This window comes from Physeter macrocephalus, chromosome 5 (genome assembly GCF_002837175.3).
Source record: "Physeter macrocephalus isolate SW-GA chromosome 5, ASM283717v5, whole genome shotgun sequence".
Lineage (NCBI taxonomy): Eukaryota > Metazoa > Chordata > Mammalia > Artiodactyla > Physeteridae > Physeter > Physeter macrocephalus.
In genome coordinates this window covers 82,629,989-82,653,077 of record NC_041218.1, presented here as the reverse complement: position 1 = coordinate 82,653,077, position 23,089 = coordinate 82,629,989, and the positions used below count along the sequence as shown (strand labels likewise).

General features: G+C 36.5%; 1 protein-coding gene across 1 annotated transcript in view; it reads right to left on the bottom strand.

Moving 5' to 3' along the window:
- The window catches only part of PCLO (piccolo presynaptic cytomatrix protein), a 318,762-nt gene extending 303,500 nt beyond the window's left edge, over positions 1-15,262 (bottom strand). Inside the window, exons 1-2 of the mRNA XM_024129854.2 lie at positions 15,012-15,262; positions 7,819-9,283 (exon numbers count right to left, since the gene is read on the bottom strand). Coding sequence (XP_023985622.2) covers positions 7,819-9,283; positions 15,012-15,262 — 1,716 coding nt within the window. The remainder of the gene's footprint in view (positions 1-7,818; positions 9,284-15,011) is intronic.
- Positions 15,263-23,089: the final 7,827 nt, after the last annotated feature.

Here is a 23,089-nt window from a genome sequence, read left to right as displayed (position 1 = left end):
AGGGAAGAGATATGGGAACATATGTGTATGTATAACTGATTCACTTTGCTGTAAAGCAGAAACTAACACATCATTGTGAAGCAATTATACTCCAATAAAAATGTTTAAAAAATAATAATAATAATAAAGCAAAGGAAAATTAAAAAAAAACAAAAACAAACAAGCAAAGAAAAATAAGACGAATTTCCAAGGTTAAAAAAATAGCACAAAAAGGTTTGACATTAAAAGTAAAAGCCTCTCTCTCAGGCACCAAGCTTGCATCTTCAGAATCAATCAGTGTTAACTTTTGCTGTGACTTTTTCCAGTGGCTGCCATTATAACATCAAATAATATGTTTTGATTTATAAATTTAAGATATTATGTATTTTCTCCTTCTATAAAAGCAAAAATTTTTCAAAAAACAACCTTATTTTATCATCTGTTTTAGGGTTGTCTTAAGCAATATCCAAGAAATTATATTTGATGTATTAATTAAATATTTTAACACACAGTTAAATAATGTATAACTTTTCAGTTTGATTTGTGTACCATCTAATATCATCTCACATTCCACTAGTATTATGCAATCACATTTTGGAAAAAAATGACTTAATGTCTTTTTTAGTTTTCTTCATTTCTGGAGCATAATCAGCTACTCCATCCCACTCTTTTCATTTTCCATTTTAATAGAGGAACTCCTACAGTGATTGTGATATATACATACATATACCTACATACACATTTATACATGTATACATACACTTATAGAGTGCCAATGATTTTTATGGACCTGTAAGTGTGAAAAAAAATTCTTAAGCTGCCCTCACACTCCCTCTTGATCTCCTGCCTGGATAGAGGATTCATCTAAACACCACCTCTAGAAATTTAAAGAAATTGGTCCCTCTCTGCTGTCTTCTGTGTTGACACCTGCCTGATTTCTCATCTTTTTTGTAGATGCTAATTTTTTTCTCTGTGGAAGTCTTCCATTTTTCTCCTTACCCTTGGAAATCAGATTATTTCACCAGGATGTATCTATCAGACGTTTTACTAATCTTGCTTGATCCATTGGTGGGTCAAAATCTGAAGACTTACGTTTTCTTTTTTCTAGAGCTTGACTTCATAGCCTTCATTCATTTCTTTCTGGAACTCCTATTAGAGCTTTTAGATATAATTTCCATGATTTTTAATATTTCTCTTAAAGCCCCAGAACTCCCAGAGTCCCAAGGGAACCCCAGAATTTCAGATGACCACACCCCCAAAATGTCTACAACTCCATGGACAAGAGTTTAGAAAGAGCTCCCTATGCTGGAGTAAAATGCTCATTCCCCAGCCTCCACATCACCACAGGAAGAAGAGGGGCATCTCAGAATTGTGCACATTCCTGGGTACATTCCCACTCTTTCCCTTTTTTAGCCCCCCCTTGAGCTCCCAGCCTCAGAACTATACAAATTAGACCTTTAGTCACCACTAAAAATTCCAGATTCCTGAGTCATCCCTCAACTCCCAGACTCCAATCCCCCAATTAGAGGGAGTGAGGGGACCCTACCACCACATCACCAACCCTCCCTTGGTCGGTGCTATAACCTTCTACTTCATTTTCCTCCATAACACTTATTATCATCTGTCACACTATACGTTTAATTTATTTGCCACTCTTACTAGAATACACGTCGCACGAGGCAAGAATTTTTGGCTACTTTGTTCACTTTTACAACTAGGACAGTCCAGAAAAGTGCCTGAAACATAGTAGGTGCTCAGTTAAATAGTTGGATAATTTGCTCTACAAGCTGGGAAAATTCTGGGTCTTTCTTTTCCAGAACATCAACCAGGCCCATTTTTACCCTCAATCAGCCCACTGAAATTTGAGTGTACTAATTATTGATGAAATACCTTCCTAAGTATTTCTCAGGAATAATAAGAATTTTATAAGTTCTTTATATTTCCTGAATGGACTCTTACCTGTGAGGTCAGGTGTTTTGTCTTTCACTAGTTTATCTATGTCCTTCATGTGGTGTTATTGCTAAAATGTCAAGCGAGTCTGTTCAAACCATTCATTTACAGTGAATGTTTCCATTATTTAGAATGGGTAATCAACAGAGGTTTTTCTGTATTTCTGGACAGTTCTGCTTCCCCATTAGTCCTCTTCTTTGAATGAGAGGAAGTAGGATGGCAGAGGGTCAGCGTCCAAAGTAAGGAAAGCTTTACTAGGAGGGTAACAGATGTAGTACATTTGACTCCTTTAGTGTTTTGTTTGTTTCCTCCTTTAAATCACTCTGTTGTGGGAGAGAAGCATTACTTCTTCTCATTTCTTTTGAAAGCCCTACTTTTCTCATGAGGGCCCTTCCTCAGGCAGTTCATCCCTTCATTTGGACAATTCTTTGGCTTTAGCCTAAGCAGAAGAAAATAAAGCCTCTTCCTACACACTGTCTCCCACTAGAGATTAGGAAAGAGTCCACTTGTCCTGTTTGTTCCTCCTGTAGTTCTGTAACTTATTACTTGATCACTACCTACAACCCACTGTTGCTGCCTGTATTTGTGGATGCTAAGCTCAAGAGCTTCACTGAGGCTCCATCAGGAAGCCACCTGACAGTGGTTTCTTTAGCTCTGTTTCTGTCACCACCTTTCCATTTACTTTCTATCTTCTAGGAATTCTTCAACCTGCCAATTTATGTTATTCGTGGTCTTTCCCATTTTCTCAAAATACTACACTTTTTTTTCATGAGTACTTTTTATTATTGTTTTTATTTATTCATTTATTTTTTAACTGAGGTATACAGAACTACTATACTTTCAATCTTTTAAAACTGGGACCTCTAGAGAGGAGGTAAAAGCATATGTGCTCAGTCCTCCTTTTTAAAAAGAACCGTGTTGCTGTCTCTGCTTAGAATTTGGGGTGACAAATCACCTTTGTGCTACAACAGCAAGCAACTAAAAAGAGAATATTCCTTTTTCTAAAAGTTCTTTCTGCTACTCCATCATCAGGAATGTCTTACTGGCTTTCTTTCTACAGAGGTTCCAGCCTCCTGACATTTGGCATATCTCTACTCTTTTCTTAACAGATTTTCCCCCCTCAGTTTCTCCTACTAGAAGTAGCAGGCTGATCCACCTAAAAGAGGTGGCCAGTTAAAGTCATTTTGCCAACCTGAAAAATTTCATTTTTTGTTTGTTCTTTAATAAGTTGAGAGAGTGTATATGGAAGTCTAAGTGTGTTTGTTTTTTATTTTTTATTTTTTAGCTCCTGAGAGATGGCCATGTTTTTGTTAAATAAAACATCTAGTTTCAGCCAAGATTAATATATGGACAATCATGATCGAAATAATATGAGCAAAAAAGAAAAACCACCCACCTAAATCCACTTTTATCACTAACATTTGGTTCATTATTAACAGTCTAAAAAATGACAAGTCATTTCATATATTACAAAATTTCCTAAGAACCAGGAGAATTATCACACATTAGGAATAAGTCTTTAAATCTCTCCTTAAACTTACCTGGTCCCAGCCTAGACATCAAAAGAGATAAAGTAAATCAACAACAAGAACAACAAAAAGAAACACTGTAGTTACTAACTGTAAAGCAAATGTTCAGTTTCTGTGTCAGAAAGCAAACCCAAAGAGTGAACCTGTGTTGTTGAGATTAACTCCATTAATGGACTAGCAAGAAGAGATACACAGCTATAAAGTCTAGGCTTGGAGCCAGTGGATTCTTAAGGTTTATCTGAACAGCACACATCTTGACAACTATCAGAGAGGACAGTTAATTTAAACGTCATCCCCTTCACACAAATATTTGGGTTATCTAAGGTATGAGTGTTTGTGTGTATATGTATGTGTACGTGTGTGTATATGTGTGTCAGGCGGGCAGAGGTGGGAGAGAGTTGGCAAATTTAGTTAAGGAAGTAAAAGTCGCCTTTCCTAAAGCTTGTGTCTGGGTATTGATACCTCTCCGGTCCTTCTCCTCAGACCTAGAAGTCAATTAAGAGCCAGGATGTTCAAAGCAAATGTAGTCATAATTCTGCTTTGGTAACAAAAATATATCAGAGAAATTCTCCTGATCTTTTCAAGGAGTGATACAAGAGACCAGGATTTTATTTTTATTTTATTTTTTACCCAATAGGCTGTAAAAGTAAAAATATACAGAATAACTTGCATATAAACTCCAACTTGAAAATAATAAATTCATGTAAATTAAAGTAGTATAGAATGTCTAGTCTCTGGCGCTGTCCTGCATGGTAAAACTGTTTACTCAATTTGAGTATTTTTGGACAATTTGACCCATAAGATTACATTTTTCCTTATAGGGAAAAAAATGAGAATTAAAATGAAATGTTACAATTAATACTGTAGATCAAATGGCTCTTGATTGCTATCTCAGAACCCAACAACTTATGATATTGTATCTATGTAGAAAACACTTTGAGAGTAAGCTGTCAAGTCAACTCTGTTTAAAATATTATCTATGACACATCATATTACAACTTCAAAAGAACTTCATATATTGAAAAATACCTTCTCATACAAATGTTCAGCTAATCCTCCTAAAAACCCAATGTGTTTAACAGAGAATATGTTATTTCCATTGTTTACATGGCATCACTGTTACAGAACGTGTAAATGACTTGCCCAAGCTCATCTCGTTAATAATGGGGATGCTTTTTTTTTAACCAGTGAGACCCTCTACCTGCCCCCACATTCCCAACTCCTGTCAAGTGTGTCCAAATTCTTATCATTCTTCACATTCCCAGCTCAAATACTTCTATGTCCATGAAGATAGTTGTCATACCCCCCAAAGACAGTGCTGACTTCTTCGTTTGATCTCATAGCACTTCCTCTCTTCTTACCACGAGTAAATGGATTTGAAATCAGAAGATTTAGTTTGGGTTCTGATTATTTACTATCAGGATGATTCTAACGTAGTAACCACTTGAACACCAATTTTTTCCCATAAGAGAAAACAGAATACATGACCAGAGAATTATTTGGAAATTTAATATTGATAAAACAAATAAGAAGGAACTATGTGAACTGTAAAGACCTATACAAAGTTACTTTTCATATATATCTATTTTTTCCTTTCTTATTTACAACTTTTATTTCCCCAGTTTTCTGGTGAAGGAAGATTCCATATCTAACACATACTGGATTCTATCAAAGTACTTGATGGTGCTTCGCAACTTGGAATTTGATACACATTTGTAAAATGAATGAAGGATTGAAGGTATGACTATATTAAACAAGGTAAGTTTCATAATGCAGAATGCTCACTGCTACCGACTAAATGTGGAAGACCTAAATCTGACTTAAACTTTTCTCCAATCTCATTGCGCCTTTCTTCGCCACCACTTCAGGCAACCTAGATTTATGCCTGATTCCCTAAATATACCCTGTATTATTCTGGCTCTAGGTCTTAGGCTAAATCATTACCCCCTTTCATGTTCTTTATCTGTTAAAATAATATCCATCACTATATACCTAGCACAAATGCCATTTTCTCCATGAAGCTTTCCTCATCTCACCCAATGGAAATGGCACTTCCTACTTCGAAGTTCATAATGTTTGCTCATGTCTCTCACAGCTTTTATCATTTGACCACATATTTCCTTGTGTGTGTATGATCTAACCTAGTACATTTGGATCATGTTAAGATCAGCATTATGTTTTACTTATCTTTATAGCCTACCAAACGTGTAGTAAAATGTCTTCCACATTGTAGGTACTCAAATAATATACGTGGCTTGAAGGTCCAACTACAGGTTTCTGCCTTATAAATTGCCACAAAAACATGATAAACATTTTATAAAAAGATCATCTACTGTTTGAAGTCATTATTACTACACATTCCTATCAAGATGGTATACTATGGACAGAAACATCTTTATCAGAATTTAGATACACACACAATATGGAATGTTACTCAGCTGTAAGAAAGAATGAAATTTTGCCATTTGCAACAACATGGATGGACTTGGAGGGCACTATGCTAAGTGAAATAGACAGAGAAAGGCAAATACTGTATGATATCACTTATACATGGAATCTAAAAAATACAAGAAACTAGGGGCTACAACAAAAAAGAAGCAGACACACAGATGCAGAGAACGAACTAGTGGTTACCAGTGGGGAGAAAAAAGGGGAAAGGGGCAGCAGGTGGGTAAGGGATTAAGAGGTACAAAACTATTATGTATAAAATATGCCACAAGGATATATTGTACAACATGGGGAATATAGCAAATATTTTATAGTAACTATAAATGGATCATAACCTTTAAAAATTGTGAATCACTATTGCACACTTGTAACATATAATTTTATACCTCAACTATACTTCAATAAAAAAATTAAAAGATAAAAAAAGAATGTGGAAAAGAAGTTTAAGATATGAAAAAAAGCTGCAAATATATAAACTAACTGTTTATAATCTGATTTCCTCCATAACTTAAATGTTCTTATTAATTGCAATTTTATCATTAAAGTATGGCTTATCTAAAAAGTTAAAGTACTCAATATGACTTTTGGTAAAAAGAGTAAAAGATACTTTAGCAAAAAACCAGAGGTTGACATAATTTAAATGGACATCATTTTCAACTTTCATCACAGTAAGTACCCAAACTAACATAACAGCTACCAATAATTATCACTGTTGTTCTTATCAGAACATAGATTTCATTTATAACATGGGTACACAAGTCTCTCTCGCGGATATTTAAATGACATAATCCTTCATGCCTGCTACCTTCACTCCTTCATGTGCATTATGTGCACATAATGCACACACAGCCCACTAACAGCTGTTCTCTAGATGGACTCAATGGTTTCTGTGCCTTCTCCTTGGGTAGGGGCTACTGCATTTCTTTTAAAAATGTATTCTTTCAAACCCTAAGCCCTTTTATTCTCACTTATTTTAAATTATTATACCATCTTCACTGTATTATTTCTTAACTCCAGAGAATTTCTAAGTTCTGCAGTTTTATGTTTTCTGTCCCTTCCCCATGAATGTCCCCAAATCTCTACCTATTAAAATGCTATTTTATTCAGGGACTTTAAGCGCTGAGTTGACATTAACTGACCTGCTGAGAATAACTTTTCTATCCTGAATCGGAGTAAACAACCTTGAACTCATTTGTGTCACAACTGGCCTCTTCGTGATTCAGTCTGCCAGGAAGGCTTACCCAAAGACTTGGAGTTATAAACTGTGATCCTTCTAAGAAGACACCCATAAAGTTGAACCTGTTCTAATGACTTCATTTTTTGAAGTGACTTACGCTGTTATGAATGACTCTCAGCTAATGAGGGAAGCATGCTCTCATAGTGTATAGCAAAATCACTAGCAGGAAAAGGGGCTGTGCAGTTTGAAAGAATGTATTCAATTTCGTATCAAAATTGTATTTAGAATCTGAAAACATTGTCCACTTTTTTTCACAGCATAAATAGGATCCTATTTAAGAATATCATATCAAGAGTATCATGGTAGGTAGGTAGGAGCATGAATTTAAAAGTTAATGTAAAAATTAATATAATGTAATAATAGTGTGGATTTTACCCATAGAATGCAATGAGTAAAAGCTCAGCATCTATCAATCAATTCACACTTCCTTTATGTGCCAAATTTATCAGAAACTGTAGCAATATTTTGGAGAAATATTATTGGAGAAAATGTTGAAAAACTGTAATTTACATTTGGCAGAGAAGAAAAAGAGGAAAGTAGGAAGGAAGGAGGGAAAGAAGAAAAGAACCAGAGAAAAACGGTGCCATCCTATCATAACAGCAATAAACTAAGCACCATTTGTGGAAGATGATGATATGGTTTAACAGCATGAACATAACGAAAAAATGCACTTACCTCGGTTAAATGAGGATTGGGGTTAAAACCACAGAGGCTACAAACAGTGGTTTGACACTCAGTGCATGTGTTAAAATTGGCCTTTTCTGGAACATGCAACAGAAGTTCAGTGGTATTGCAAAGAGGACAGATGGTTTTTGGGAGGCCTTGTACTGGAGTCTGTGCTGCAGATGGAAAAGTTTGTGGCTGCAGAGGTTTCCCTGTTTGGCTTACTGGTTTTGTAGATTGTTGAGGAGGGGGCTTTGCTGGACCAGGCTGCTGAGGAGGGGGCTTCATTGGGCCAGGCTGTTGAGCTGGAGTCTTGCCTGGCCCAGGCTGCTGGACCTGAGGCTTCACTGGCCCAACCTGCTGAGCTGCAGTCTTTGCAGGCCCAGGTGGCTGAGCTGGAGACTGTGGCCCAGGTTGGTGAGCCGGGGATTTCGTTGTCCCCAGCTGTTGGGCCGTGGGCTTTGCTGGCCCTGGTGGCTGAGCTGGAGCCTTTGCAGGCCCAGGAGGCTGAGCTGGAGTCTTTGCAGGCCCAGGAGGCTGAGCTGGAGACTTTGCAGGCCCAGGAGGCTGAGCTGGAGTCTTTGCAGCCCCAGGAGGCTGAGCTGGAGACTTTGGCCCAGGCTGCTGAGCTCCAGGCTTTGCTGTTCCTGGTGGCTGGGCCGGGGGCTTTGGGGTCCCTGGCTGTTGAGCTAGGGCCTTCGTTGGCCCTGGCTGCTGAGCTGAGGGCTTTGCAGGCCCAGGCTGTGGTGTGGAAAGTTTTCCAGGTCCAGGCTGCTGTGCTGGAGGCTTTCCAGGACTTACTTGGTGAATAGGTGGCTTGGATGGGCTTTGCAGTGAGGGTTTAACTGACTCTCCCCTTACTGTATCTGTCTGTTTAGTCTGAGGCCTGGCTGCATCTCTCTGAAGTGGCAATTTTGCCTGGTCTGTCTGAGGAGCCTGGGTGAGGCCCTGAATTGGCTTTCCTGCTTCTGGAGGTTGTGATTTAATTTTTTCTGGCTGCTGAGGAGATACTGATTTGGGAGAACCATCCTGCTGAAGCAAGGCCCTCACAGGTCCTGGCTGCTGAGGAACTGGCTTGGGTGACTGTTGTTGTGATGGAGGCTTTGTGATTCCTTCAGGTTTTCCTTGTTCCTTCTGAGATATTTTTTGTTTCTTGGCGGCTTCTTCCTGGGAGGCATCAGGGTCTGATATCAAATCAAAAGGACTGAATTTATTTACAACAGAGGAGACAGCACTTAAAGGATTAACCTCTGAGAGGAAGCCAGACATCATATTAGACTTGTGCTCTTCCTTAAAATCAGTTCTGGATTTCGATTCTTTCAAGCTAATAGTGGAAGGACTCCTTCCAGGCAATTTCTGCTCTGACCTCAGAGTGTCTGTAGTTCTACTTTTACTGAGACCAGGCTGAACTGGACGCCCAGGGTCCGGCGGTTTTCCTGGTTGCTTTGGAGACTGACTACTATCCAACTCTTGTTTCCTAGAAGAATGAAACAAAAAAGAAGTGAAAATAATGGAAACTATCGCAACTTAAAATAATATTTAAAACCTATTACTTTCTTACATCTTCAAAATTATGAATGTATAAATATAACTAAAATCCATTTTTGCAGCATCCTATAAGTAATCATAAAATTTTTAATGTCTTTGTTACTTTCTTTACATGGGTACAGATTTTCAACACGGAAGTGAAGAGGAAGGGGAAAAAACCCCATACTTGCTGGTATAAGCTACTATAAGTAATGAACTATTAAGATATCTAGTTAGAAAGTATTTATAATAAAAATAATTTACATTTACTTAATAAAATCTAGCCATACTTAAAACCTATTTAAACATATTAACTCAACAGATCAATGCAAAGCCATGTTCCAGTACTTTTATGCTCACAGGATGTATCCTTTTTAACCAAAAGTTATAGTCAAGGAATGTTAGCCTCCCAAATACTAGCACACTAAGAAGTGAAAATATTCATTTTTAAATGAGATTGCTGCAACTGTTTTTTGTTTTTTTTACTTAATATTAGAATTTACGTTAGCTACATAAGACATACAACATGACATCACAGGATCTGGTAAAGGACGTTTTCAGTGGCTCTGAAAAAGCTGATCAGCTATTCAATTTTTGACAGAATATCTGTCAAAAAAGGTAATATCCATCAAATATTGTCCTTATTAAACTTTTTAGAATAAGAATTCCTACTTTAATTAGAAAATTCTGAGAAACAATTCTTTCTTGTGGAAGAACAGTGTTATATCATTCAATTATTTTTCCAATAGCATTCTTAATCTGAGATCTCTCAATGTAACAATATGATGCTTAAAGCATCTTGAGACATACATAATCTGATGTACAAATAGCAACAATCTGGTTGTGACTCCACTTTTGAAAAGTACTGTTACTTTCCTCAAAGGAAGAAAAAACATGATCTCTTTACTTAATGTTTTCTACAACACTTACTATTACCATTGTTTATTAGACATTGACAATGACTTAAAAATGCGACAAGTAATTAATTTGCAAGATTTCTTTTAACTCAGACAAATACACAAGATGGATTTTTAAAAAACAGTTTTGGAAACATCAGTGTTTCCATGCTGCATTAGAATTATGGGATAAATCAAATTATAAGTATTTTGTTTGATATATGTAACATTAATTTTGGAAAAGATTTCTTTTTAATTAAAAGAAAAAGAGATAAACAGAGTGATTCAGTAGCACTTAAAATATGAGATGATCACAATAAAGTTCTATAGGTTTTAATTTGTTTTAATAAAATTTACCTGCTAATGGACCAGACTATAACTTTTTCATTTCAGGTCATCTGGTACTTATTATGAATTAAGTTTTTAAACTTCCCCCAATGATACAGAAATTTGAGTACAGATCAAGATGTAAGGCATAGTAGAAAGAAACACAGAAGTATTACTTCTAAAGAGCAAAGGGTCAGAAAGAAAATAATTTATAAATGGCAATGTACGCCACAAAATGTTTTTCTCATAAAAGATGAATAAACAGAATTCTTAGTTCTGGCAATTTCCTCCAGGAAAAAAGGTTACAAAAACTTTAGATACTACATTGTCTCTGAAGACTGTACTTAAATAAGGAACTAAAATTATTATCCTAATTGATTCCAACAGTTCTAAGATATCTTTTTAAACACACTGCTACATACTTCCACTGGGGAAAATAATTTTGAATGTTTCCTTATAGGCCTCATTATGTGCTCCCTTCCATATGAAGGCAAAAGAACCACAGTAAACAACCCCAAATAGATTGTTTTCAAAAAGTTCCACTGTTTAGATAATCACATTATTCTAGAAATGTTCCATATATTTTATTCAATTAATAAAGTTTACCATTCCCTTGAGGGGCAGATGCTTAGGGACTATCCTATAAATGTACAGGCATTTTATTAAAGAAATCTATATTTAAACGAGTACCCAAAAAATCTATTCTTAACTGTGCTCTCTTGAAAATACTATTAAACTTAATCACTGTTTTTAGATATTTCACTTAATCCAACATACATACAAAACAAATAAATTTTGTGAATACCAAATATTTGTGATAATAAACACCAAAAGTTAAAGGAAGCTACTTGCATTAGAAATTATAACTGCATGTACTTCCTATGAATATTAAGTTATATTATATTAGAGAATCCCCCTGTGAGAAAATACCCATACAGCTATAAAGACTACAATTTAAACTTAGTTTTAGTTGCTATAATTATGTAAATAAACGTCAAACATGGAGATCTGGGAGTGAAAACTAGAAAGAGACAATCAGTAAGAGAAGATACAGGCTTAATACCAAACAAAAATATAAAGATGTCTTAGCTAACTATGTCTTTTGATGAATTTCTGTTTGGTATGACAGTTGTGTTAAAAAGAAGAATGACCAAAATGCAAACTGTGTCTTCTGTCCTAGACTATGAATTCCTAGGGAGAGATACGTTTCACTCATCTTTTCATCCCTAGAACCAAACCTGGTAACTAGTAGATGAGTATTAATGTTTGATGAATCAATGAATGAATGAATAACAGTGAGTGAACAAATGAATGAACATATCAGGTTTTTGTTTCCCTCTAGATTAATGTCTCTTGAATTCTTTTCACTTTAAATTCTTCTACAGGTCTTGTGAGATATAAATGGAAACATTCCATATTCATTTTGGCTTGCTGCTCTAGGAAGAAAAACAGTTGTGGAGGTGTCTACCCAGCAGTGGAGGCCTAAAGGAATGCTAAAGAAAATAATTGCTTCAGTCAGAATTATTACTAAATATTCTACTAATCAGAAGTGTTTTTCAGTAAAGCTCTTCTCATATGACACATCTGTAGGTGTAAACAGAATGAGTAAAAGACGTAATAAAATTGCATTTCCCTGGATCAACAATGAATCGAAAATCCAGAAGCATTTCATTTGTAAGCTCTAACTTCTAGCTTCTAACTACTCAAGTCTTATACAACTTCCCTTTTCATTTTACTATTGTCATCCTCAGATTAGAATTTTTCTTTCACACGTTAACAGAAAAAAAAATGTTTCAGCAGCAAATGAGATAAACATGCATTCTAGACTAAGAATATAAAAGCAGTTGGAATACTAAAATATTTTAAAATGTAACACAACAAGCAATGACACTTGACAGTGTTAAGTCATAAAATTTTATAATGGAAATAAAAGCAACTTTAGGAATGTCCTTCATCTGTATATTGCAGAGGATAGTAAGACCTAAACAGGCTAAGAAATTAATTCAAGGTTATAAAACTAGTTAGTCACAGAAATCTGGTATCCAAACTCCTGGTGGGCAGGAAGGGGAGGCAGGATTTCCAGTACACTGCACTGACTTCTCCATATGTAAAAGAGTATAGATACATCAAAATAACTCTTAACAGTGAATAATTCAATATACAACTTGTCTGAAGCCATCACTGCCAGTGCCATCCACTGCTGATATTGATATTACTGCTCTTTATATGTATAGGTTTCCTTCAAATTAAAATCCAAGCAAAAATGTTCCTGTCAAATTTTAATTAATCCTTACTATGGCTCTACAAGATGGGTAAGATAAGTATTATTGCCTTATTTAGAGGCAAGGAAACAGGCACATATGGCTGAGAAGCATATATAATTCGCTATGAGTCAGTTAAAATTAATAAGGTCTCTGGGCTCTCAACCCTTATTTCTTTAAAAAAATAAATAAATAAAAATCAAAGCCCACCCTGTCTAATTCGCACCACATAATCTCCTAAAACTTGAAATGATTTAGATATACTTTCTTATATATACTTAAATTAATATGTTTATTTGGTTATCACATATGGGGATAATAACTTTCCAAAATTAAAGACATTTATAGAAATCTCTCAGTAAAATATAAGCAGGTTGCCAAAATCAGACACGTTTATATATTTCAATAAAGCTTTCATCAATCACTGTTTAGGCCACAGACCACCTATGGATAAGAATTCTACCGTAACAAAAACATCAACAGAGAGCTTTAAAAGTATGCTATCTGATACAAATACTGCACAAAACACCATACTTTCATAGGCTGAAATAATATTTTTTAGCCACCCTCTGAATACAAGGAAGAAATTTAGAAATCAAAGCTCACACTCTTCTTGGTATTTGTAACCAGCATGCTAAACCTGTTGCTTGTGCCTCTTAGGAAAAATTGTAGAAGAGTTGGCATACATTTCTAAAAGGTTAATAAAAGTATTGTACCTCATTATTACCCTAGAAAAACCTAGTATATGAACATTCAAAATTTTTTCTAAGTCAGGTTTTAAACAGTAGAGAAAATAGTACATATCATAAACTGTACTCTTAAGGGAATAGATAAGAAAGGCTTTATACCAAAGAAATAGCCCAATATATTATTAGTTTAAAAACACAGAAAAATATATTCAATGTAAAAAAGCTAGTTTTTACTAGTAGTGTTGGTTCCCCTTCAAGAAAATAGGGTTTTTACCTGATATAGTTTACGCATTTAAGATTTTATGTGAAAAATACTGCCACTATCCACAAAACATTTTACCTTTCTACTGTATTAGTTACCTGACAAAATTATATGTATATGCTTATATTATAGCTCCTAAGTGTTTTTATTTTATGAAGTACAGGATAAGAGCCTACACCTATATCCATATCTTTCATATTTCCAGTATCTCTAATGAAAATTGTTAGGTTATCATAAAGCAGGAGTGGTTTCAGGACCACGGACAGAGGAATGTCCTGTCTCTGAACACGCTACGAGGGTGCAAGTTAAAGGGTTTACCATAATAAAGGCAGGGCAGGCACAGTGATTATACCCTTTTAGTACTCTAATTAGAAAACAACTAATTATTGGGATGGAGGAACACAGAGAGCTAGAGTGGAAAACGAATACGTTAATATTATAGATTAGCTCTTAATTGCCTGTCCAAGTTGCTATTTGTTTTGTCTTTAAAAGTATGTACTGGAAACTAATTTGAAGGTAACACAAATTCACATGTTCTTCCGTAAACTGTAAGACGCTTTTCCATATAAAAGAGCAGTGGTTTAAAAAACAGCATATGCTAATTCATAAATACACGTACAGCACCTGCACTGTTGTAACCAAACCATCTGTTTAATGCCACACATATTTTAGGGTTTCTCACTGAATATAAAAGGTGTATTTATTCTATACCTTCTACCTAAACAGCTCCCGTTCTCCTCTGGGGGGTAGGGTGGGAAGGAAAGACAAATCACCTCCAGGGGAATTAAAGGTATTGTTACAGAAATATTTAGACATCATTCACAGAGAACAAGACCCCGAAATGACTGAGGAGGTTTAAACAGAAACAGGTAAACACCCAGCTCTCTCCATTTCCTAACACGTCCGTTTTGTATTAATGGAAGACTTCCAGATTAGTAAAACACTGGAGGGCGTCTCTCCACGCCACCCTAGAGAGAAAAGGTTCCAAAAGGCCAGAAATCACAACCTAAAATCACAGATCCAAGAATGCAACCCTTGACTATCCCATCAGAAACTCTATAAGGCATCATTTTTATCCTGCCCAACAGAAAGCTTATGTTCTCTTTACCACCACCCCATTAGGGAGAATAAAATGAATGGAGACGACATATATGTACTGCCGTGCTGGCACATACGGGCTGGCACATATGTGCAAGGGAAGCTGTACATATATGCCCGGACATATACATCATGCTGTGCGTGCCTGTGCATGGAAGGCGGCTCCGCAGAGGCCGGAGGAATGCTTCCCTTGGGCAGCCCCTGCGCCCTTGACATGACAGCAGCGATCTGTCTCCTCTCCTCTTCGCTCAGCTGGCTCAGATCCGCCTCCATGCCGGCCGGAGTCACGGTGTGCAAGGGGCTCCCCGCCCCGCCAGCCCCTCCTCCGGCCGCCGCTGCTGCCGCCGCCAGCCCTTCGGGAAGCCCTTCGCCTTCCAAGCTCGCCTCGTTGCCCATGGCTTAGGGAAACTCGGGGCCACCGAGCTCCCTCCTTTTGCTGCCTCCCCGCCGGGAAGCCCGTGGCCGGAGGAGCAACCGAAGACGGGGTCCGCCGCCGGGCGTGCAGGCGGCGAAGTCCCTGAACACCAGGCGGAAATTAGTCCCTCTTGCAGGTGATGACCGAGGCCAGTGCCTCCTCCATGTTGGACAACGCCAGGCAACCTTTGCGGAAGACAAGCCCCGACGCCGCCTCAGCGCCCCAAGCCGGGGAAAAGCAGATCTGAGCAGTGCCAGCCGGGCGCCGTCTGCCCCTCCCACCGTGCCCCGCCTCCTTGCCGGCGCCCTCGCACTGCGCATGCCCCTCTTGGAACAGGTGATGCCTATGCCTGCGCCCGCGCGCATCCCACTCTGCGTCGCTCTGTATCCTTCCTCACTGTCAGCACCGACTTAAAGGAGCCCAGCGACAGCACAGCTAAAAAGCAGAACGAAACAGCCGACGTTTCTTTCAGGCATATTTCAGGATGCCTCAACCCGAGTTTTAGCGGACTACATTCAAGGGGACCGGGAAGGGGGTTTGAGGGGAGGTGTCTGTTTCCATTCCATCTTTGACTCATGGGATTTGTAGTTTTTTTTCTTTTCCTTTTTTTTTAAGGGAGAATTTTAGAAGATTCTAGGAGTGTTTTCAGGTAACTGGAGATTAATAGAGAGGCCAGATACCTTTGGGACAGATTTTCCCAAAGGAGAGAAAACTGGCCTTTTTCATTTAGAATTTTGCCAGAACAGTTATTTTAGAATCTTAGATACAGTATAAGTAAGAAGGTAAGGTTTTTGAATGCTTACCGCTGTGTTGTTCCCTAAAGGGACTACGCAAAAGTAAAGATTTGGAGAAACTGCGGATAGGATAATGTAGTGAGATCCAGATTGTCGAATATTAAAATGTTACAATAATGTGAACTTTTAAGACATGTGTTCAACCCTTTTTTCTACAACTGTGGGCCCAGAAAGAAAAATTAATTTGTGTAGAGTCACACAGCTGGCTAGCAGCAGAGGTATAACTAATACCCACTCTTTCAGACCCACCCACCAACATATACTCTTTTCTTGCTACTGCGTTCTTTAGAAGGGAGTGTTTTAGATCAGCACTGGATCTGCAGCCCCAATTTTAATACCCAACTTTCCTAACAAGGTGGACTTAATGTCCCAATTGTTGAAATTAAAGAAAATCAAAAGCTAACAACTGGGAAAGAAAAAATAAACAGAAATGAAAGAGTTGCTCAGAAAGTAAGTTGCCTAGGTTTTGTAATAATCATTATAATAGTTTGTTATTGTGCATTACACTTGTATCAAAACTAAATAACGGCACAGTTATAACAGTTTGTACTAAATTTACTGCTTTGAAAGATGGCTAGTTGGCAGATGAACTATTATTACTGGCTGAGTTCCTAGAAAAACTTTGATTCTCTTGTAAGATGCTGAGATGTGACTTCTAACGTCAAAACTGCAAAGAGTTATTCATTTAAATAAAGAAGAGAATGCTCACACTTCATACAAACAAATCAAGCTGAGGCAACCTGACAGTCCAGTGGCCACATATGGGGGCAAACACACTGCTGTCATACCTCCTGGAAAGGAGTTTGCTTCAAAAAAGTAGATAATTAGGTACACAATTCTGAATCATAATGCCTTCTCTGACAAAATGAGTAACTGCTTCATGGCTCAGGCTACCCTCAGAATAAGTAACACTCTAGATGAAGGTGAGGAAGGAGATGATTCACATGCTGCCTATTTTCTAATCATATGCTCAAGTTTTGTGAGAATAAAATATATTGATGTACTCAGATTCACAAACCACAAGCTTAAAAAACTGATAAGATAAATACCCTTTCAAACTCTAGCCTCGGAATAATATCAAAACTGAGAAAATACATTGTTAACTCTATATTCTCTGCCATTGTACATGGAAAGGAGCTTGTCAAGTAGTAAGAAATAAAAAGTGATAGTCAGTATGCAAAGTAATGTTGACAGGCTTAACAAAAAGCAGTAATTCGTAAAATGGGAATGTTATAACCCATTGTGCAAATATGTACATTTACTTTCTCCTTCCCTCCTCTCTCCCAGGAGCAAACATCATCAGAAAAGACGAAAATGGAACGTGTGGTGGGAAGAGTAAATGAACTGTGAAAACAAGAGATGTGATGGTGACACTGGGAAACGTATTGCTTGTTGACTTTTTTTTTTTTAACATCTTTACTGGAGTATAATCGCTTTACAATGATGTGTTAGTTTCTGCTTTACAACAAAGTGAATCAGTTATACATATACATATGTTCCCATATCTCTTCCCTCTTGTGTCACCCTCCCTATCCCACCCCAATAGGTGGTCACAAACCACCGAGCTGATCTCCCTGTGCTATACTGCTGCGTCCCACTAGCTATCCACCCTACGTTTGGTAGTGTATATATGTCCACGCCACTCTCTCACTTCGTGACAGCTTACCCTTCCCCCTCCCCATATCCTCAAGGCCATGCCTTTGGGACCTTTATAACTATTGAGTTTGAAGTAACATTTCTTTTTTTAATCCTTTATTTGGGCTTAGTTGCTTGTACTGGGGAGGTGTTTCTGACTTAAAGAGAAATGCTAGAGCAGAGTCCAGATGCATTCCTTTTGTGTGAATTCTCAGAATTCTAAGAGGATGAGGATGAGAAGTTAAAGGCTAGGATAACTTTATGGAATTTCTCTTTGTTTACTCAGAAAACTATCATAATTACTTTCATTCTGCAAACTAACTAATGGTACTAGATTCAAAATCTTTATTGCTTCCTGTTCATTATATAGTTAATGATCATTTATTTGAATTTCAATTTAACTTAACAAGCTGATAGTTCAGCTCCCATTCACTCAGCTTGATAGGTAGGTCATGAAATGAATCAATTTCTGAAAACCTCCACTCATGACTGTTATGTCTTTCTAACATGATTTTTCAACTCCAGAAAACCAGATCTTTTTTCTTTTAATTCTTGTCTCACTTTCCCAGGTAGTTTCTATTTTGGTAGATTAGAACCAATCTAAATGTGATAGTTAACAACTAAACACAACTAGGTCATGATTCCTTGGAATGGGGTGGCCCAGTCTACCCAAGTCCTTACAGATACCATTCAACGGGGATAAAATCAAACAGACCACTTCATATGTGGTCATATGTGCAATACTTGAATAAAATTAAGGACTGCAAGAATTGAAGTTAGAATAGTCTTCATAAAATATCGAAAAATGTGTAGTCTCACTAGTTTTTAAAAACCTACAATTAAATAAACTTCATATAATTTAATGTAGCCTATTTAATTAAAATAATAGCATATGTTTATTAAACTCTAGCAGGCATAATGTGAATACTTATTTATTAAATGCCTATTATGTCCCTATTAAGACCTTTATAATAATGCTAGTGAGTGTTTTGTAAGCTAAATTCAAGAGTAAAAACAGATTCAACCTTTCTGGAAAATAATTTCACAGTACTTATCAAGAGCCTTAAAAAGATTCATAACCTGTGATACCCTTTTGGAAACCAGTCCTGAAGAGATCATTTGAGTTACAAAAATGATTTTGTGAAAAAAAGTTCACTGCACTATTATTTACAACAGCAATAAAGTAAAACAGTCATTACTCCTCAAACAGAGAAGTAAAATCTGGTACAACTAGATGATAGTATTCTATGAAGATATTTATTTAAAATAATGCTTTTAAGGAGTTCATTATAACATGGGGAAAATTTCTCAAAGTATACATGGGGTAAATTTTCATACAGTTATATACTCAAATGTGCAAAAACATGAAACCACTAAAATACATAGAAAAAGTAAAAGAGGAAACGACAATGAACAAAATCCATATATATTTAATGGCAAGACCATAGGTAATCTTCCTTTTTCTTTAGAATTTTCTATATTTTCCAAATTTTCCAAAATGAATTTGTAGGTTTTTTGTAACGGTGAAACAGCACTAATAATCATTACTAATCATTTTTTTAACAGCAAAAATAACACAACCCGTTCAGCTAGGGAATCAAAATGTGAACATCTTTTTGTAACAAATGCCTCTGAAGAAAATGATGCAGTATATATCCTAACAGTGAATTCATATGACGTGATGAGTGCTAAAACTCAAACAATTCTTGTATTTTCTGTATTTAAAAGTCCATGCATTCCTAGTGCATGTGTGGATGTATATATTCATGTTTGTATAAGTATAGTGAACATGACATATTTTTATATAGACACATATCTTTTTTTAATGTTCCCTGTCTAACAGAAGGTAAGAGAGGATTGGTAATTTAGTGGAGGAGGAACCTGCAGTGGCTTAAGATCCAACCTCATTTTTGCTGTGGTTGAGCTGTTTCTCAATTGCTCCTCTCAATCATTTTTGTGAGCTCTGCTTTAAGATGAGATTCGCAGCTAGAGTGAAGAAAATTCAAGTGAGAGTACAGTTGATTATGAACTGGCTTCTCAATTTTGAGAGAAAAAAAAACATGAAAAGTCTTTTAGCGAAAAGTTTGATAAATATATTTTTGAATTCTGACATCTGGAATATCAGGCAGTTTCCTTCCCTTTATACTTTTTCCCAAACTAAATCTGTAATTTAAAATAAAAGAGAAAGTTGCTTGTATTAAAATATGTTCGTATAGATGTGGAGAAAAGGGAACCCTCCTACACTGTTCGTGGGAATGTAAATTAATACAACCACCATGGAGAACAGGATGGAGGTTCCTTAAAAAACTAAAATAGAAGTACCATATGATCCAACAATCCCACTCCTGGGCATATATCTGGATAAAACCATAATCCAAAAGCATATATGCACCCCAATGTTCATAGCAGCACTATTTACAATAGCCAAGAGATGGAAGCAACCTAAATGTCCGTCGACAGAGGAATGGATAAAGAAGATGTGGTACATATACACAATGGAATATTAGCCATAAAAAAGAATGAAATAATGCCATTTGCAGCAACATGGATGGACCTAGAGATGACCATACTAAGTGAAGTAAGTCAGACAAAGACAAATATCATATGATATCGTTTCTATGTGGAATCTAAAAAAAAGGTACAAATGAACTTATTTACAAAACAGAAATAGAGTCAGAGATGTAGGAAACAAACTTATGGTTACCGGGGGAAAAGGTGGGGGGGATAAATTGGGACATTGGGATTGACATATATACACTACTATATATAAAATAGATAACTAATAAGGACTTACTGTATAGTACAGGGAACTCTACTCAATATTCTGTGATGACCTACGTGGGAAAAAAATCTTAAAAAGAATGGATATATGTGTATGTATAACTGATTCACTTTTCTGTACAGCAGAAACTAACACAACATTGTAAATCAACTAGACTCCAATAAAAATTTTAAAAATAAAAGAAATGTTACTGAAAAACATATGTTCCTATAGACATAAAATGTGTAAAATATTAAGAATAAAATTAGTTTCTATGTCCCTTTACAGTATTACTTTGTAAATTGAAAATTATTAATAAGTCATGAGGTTATAACAGATTATTCAGCATTATTTATTCACCCATTTTATAAATAGGCTTTTAGAATTCAGAGCCTACTCTTTGGAACACCTGGATGAGTGTGCATGTCTTTACTTCATGATTTTTGGAATGGCAATGTGTTACTTTAAATCCTTGCTCTGCCATCTTATACCTACTTTGGGGTTAGTAAGTCATTGACTTTTCCAGAACTTGAGGTTCCTTTCTCTATTGTGAAAATAGAGAAGATTGTATATTACCTCTCAGGGTTCTTGTGATAATGAGATATGAGAAAAAGATGTGAATGCACTTGTAAACTGGGATGCATAGTAGGACAGCTGTGATAGATTGTTGCCATACTGGTCCTCAATGAATCACACGTCCATGTATTCACAGCCCTTTACAGTGGGACTGCCACACTTCCCATCAGAGATAGGGTCCGTTTCCTCACCCCTTGACTGGAAATGAACCCCTGCCTTATTTTTACCAAAAGAATGTCGTGGGAGTGGCATGTAACTTCCCAGGTTAGCCTTCCAATCTGGCCCTCTTCATACCAGGAGACCTCTGTGCTCAGAATAGCCCAGACTCCATGAAGAGAGGAGCCCAGCTGCCGCAGCCTCCAGCGATCTCATCTGAGGGCTTACGAGTCCCCTGGATCACCCTGCCAGCTACAATCACCTCAGTGAACTGGCTGAAACCAGCAAAACTGCCCAATCAACCCAAGCATCATAAGACAAAATGATAACAGTTCTTATAATTATTATTACCTTAAGTCACTATGTTTTGAGGATTTTATTTAAAGTGCTTAACTGATCATCCAGTTTTTATACATTATGATTATGTATAATCTCTCAAAGTTCCCTTTTCACTCTTTGAATTCTAGTGACTTTTTACCCATTTACTGTCCGGTTGGACTTGAGCTGTTTGTTCAAAATTTTCAAATACCACCCTTCTTAACTCTCAATGGGAAGGAGCCCAATTATACGAAATACGTACATGCTTGTGTTGTGAAAGGCTAAAACAATAAAATAGACGGGAAGATTTTTGAACTACGTAATGCTGTCCAAATATAAAGTTATATGAAAAAAGTGGAAAACTTATTCATGACAATTTTTCTGAGGGAGAGCAATTTGAGAAACTGGTGGGAGAGGAGGACACTCAAGGTCCCACTCAAGACAGTGGCTAGATGACAGATGTGCAGACTCCTAGATGAAACACTTGGGATCAGAGGTTCAAAAATATTTTTAGGATTTTATAAAGTTAATATGATACATAAACTATGCATTTTACAACCGTGCCTTTAATATATATCCAGGAAGACCTATTAATATTCACATTAACTTTTAAAGGATTCAGGATCACATCAACTAGAGGATACTTAGTTTTACCTAGCCGGATGACAGACTGGAGTTCAGACATTTTGGAAGAGAAGATAGGGCTTATGTGAATTGCTCTGCAGAATAAAGAGAGAGCAATTTGAGTTGGTTGAACAGCATCCACTGGAAGATAAAAGTAGAGAAACATGTAAGGGAAGGAGGGGACCCGATGCCACTTATTTTGTGGAAAGGGGAAATGGAAATGTTCTCACTGTACTAGCTTCGTCTCTCACATGCAAATTACAGGAAAGTCCACATTACTAAGGCATTTGTACATGGATTCTTTGAGAGGTGAGGGGTGGCACAGAAAGAGGTGCAAAGCTTTATATCCAAGCTGATAAACATTAAAAATATAGGCACTATACAATAGCTATTGTATAATTACTGTATAAAATTACTGTATAATTTTATTATACAATAATTTATACTGTATAATATAATAAAATACTATTTTATTATTGTATATTTTTTTTCCAAATCCATGTGTAGTGGTAAAGAATTTCATAATTTCCTTTGTATTCGTATATAGAAATACCTTGCAATTAGTGGAATATGATACATAAATAGGTGAATCTGTTTAGTAAACATGCTAAGGTTCATTATTTTTCCAGTTATAACTTCTAGATTAAGTATAACAAAAAATAAAGGAAGTTGATTATTTTTTATTACATGAGTAAATTAAGGGAGTTTGTCATTATTGATTTGGATACATTTGTAAAACTTGAGTGATGTACCTCTGGTGAAACCTTGTGAAACATGACCTCTGCATATTGCTAAACTGTCTAAAACTTCTAAATAGAACACTACTATCTCTAAAAATATATATATATACACATATATATGCAGTAAGATATCACATGCATACACACGTGAAGGAGCTGAAGGACAAAGGACATCTGACCTCTGTGTTTCAGTCATTATTATTA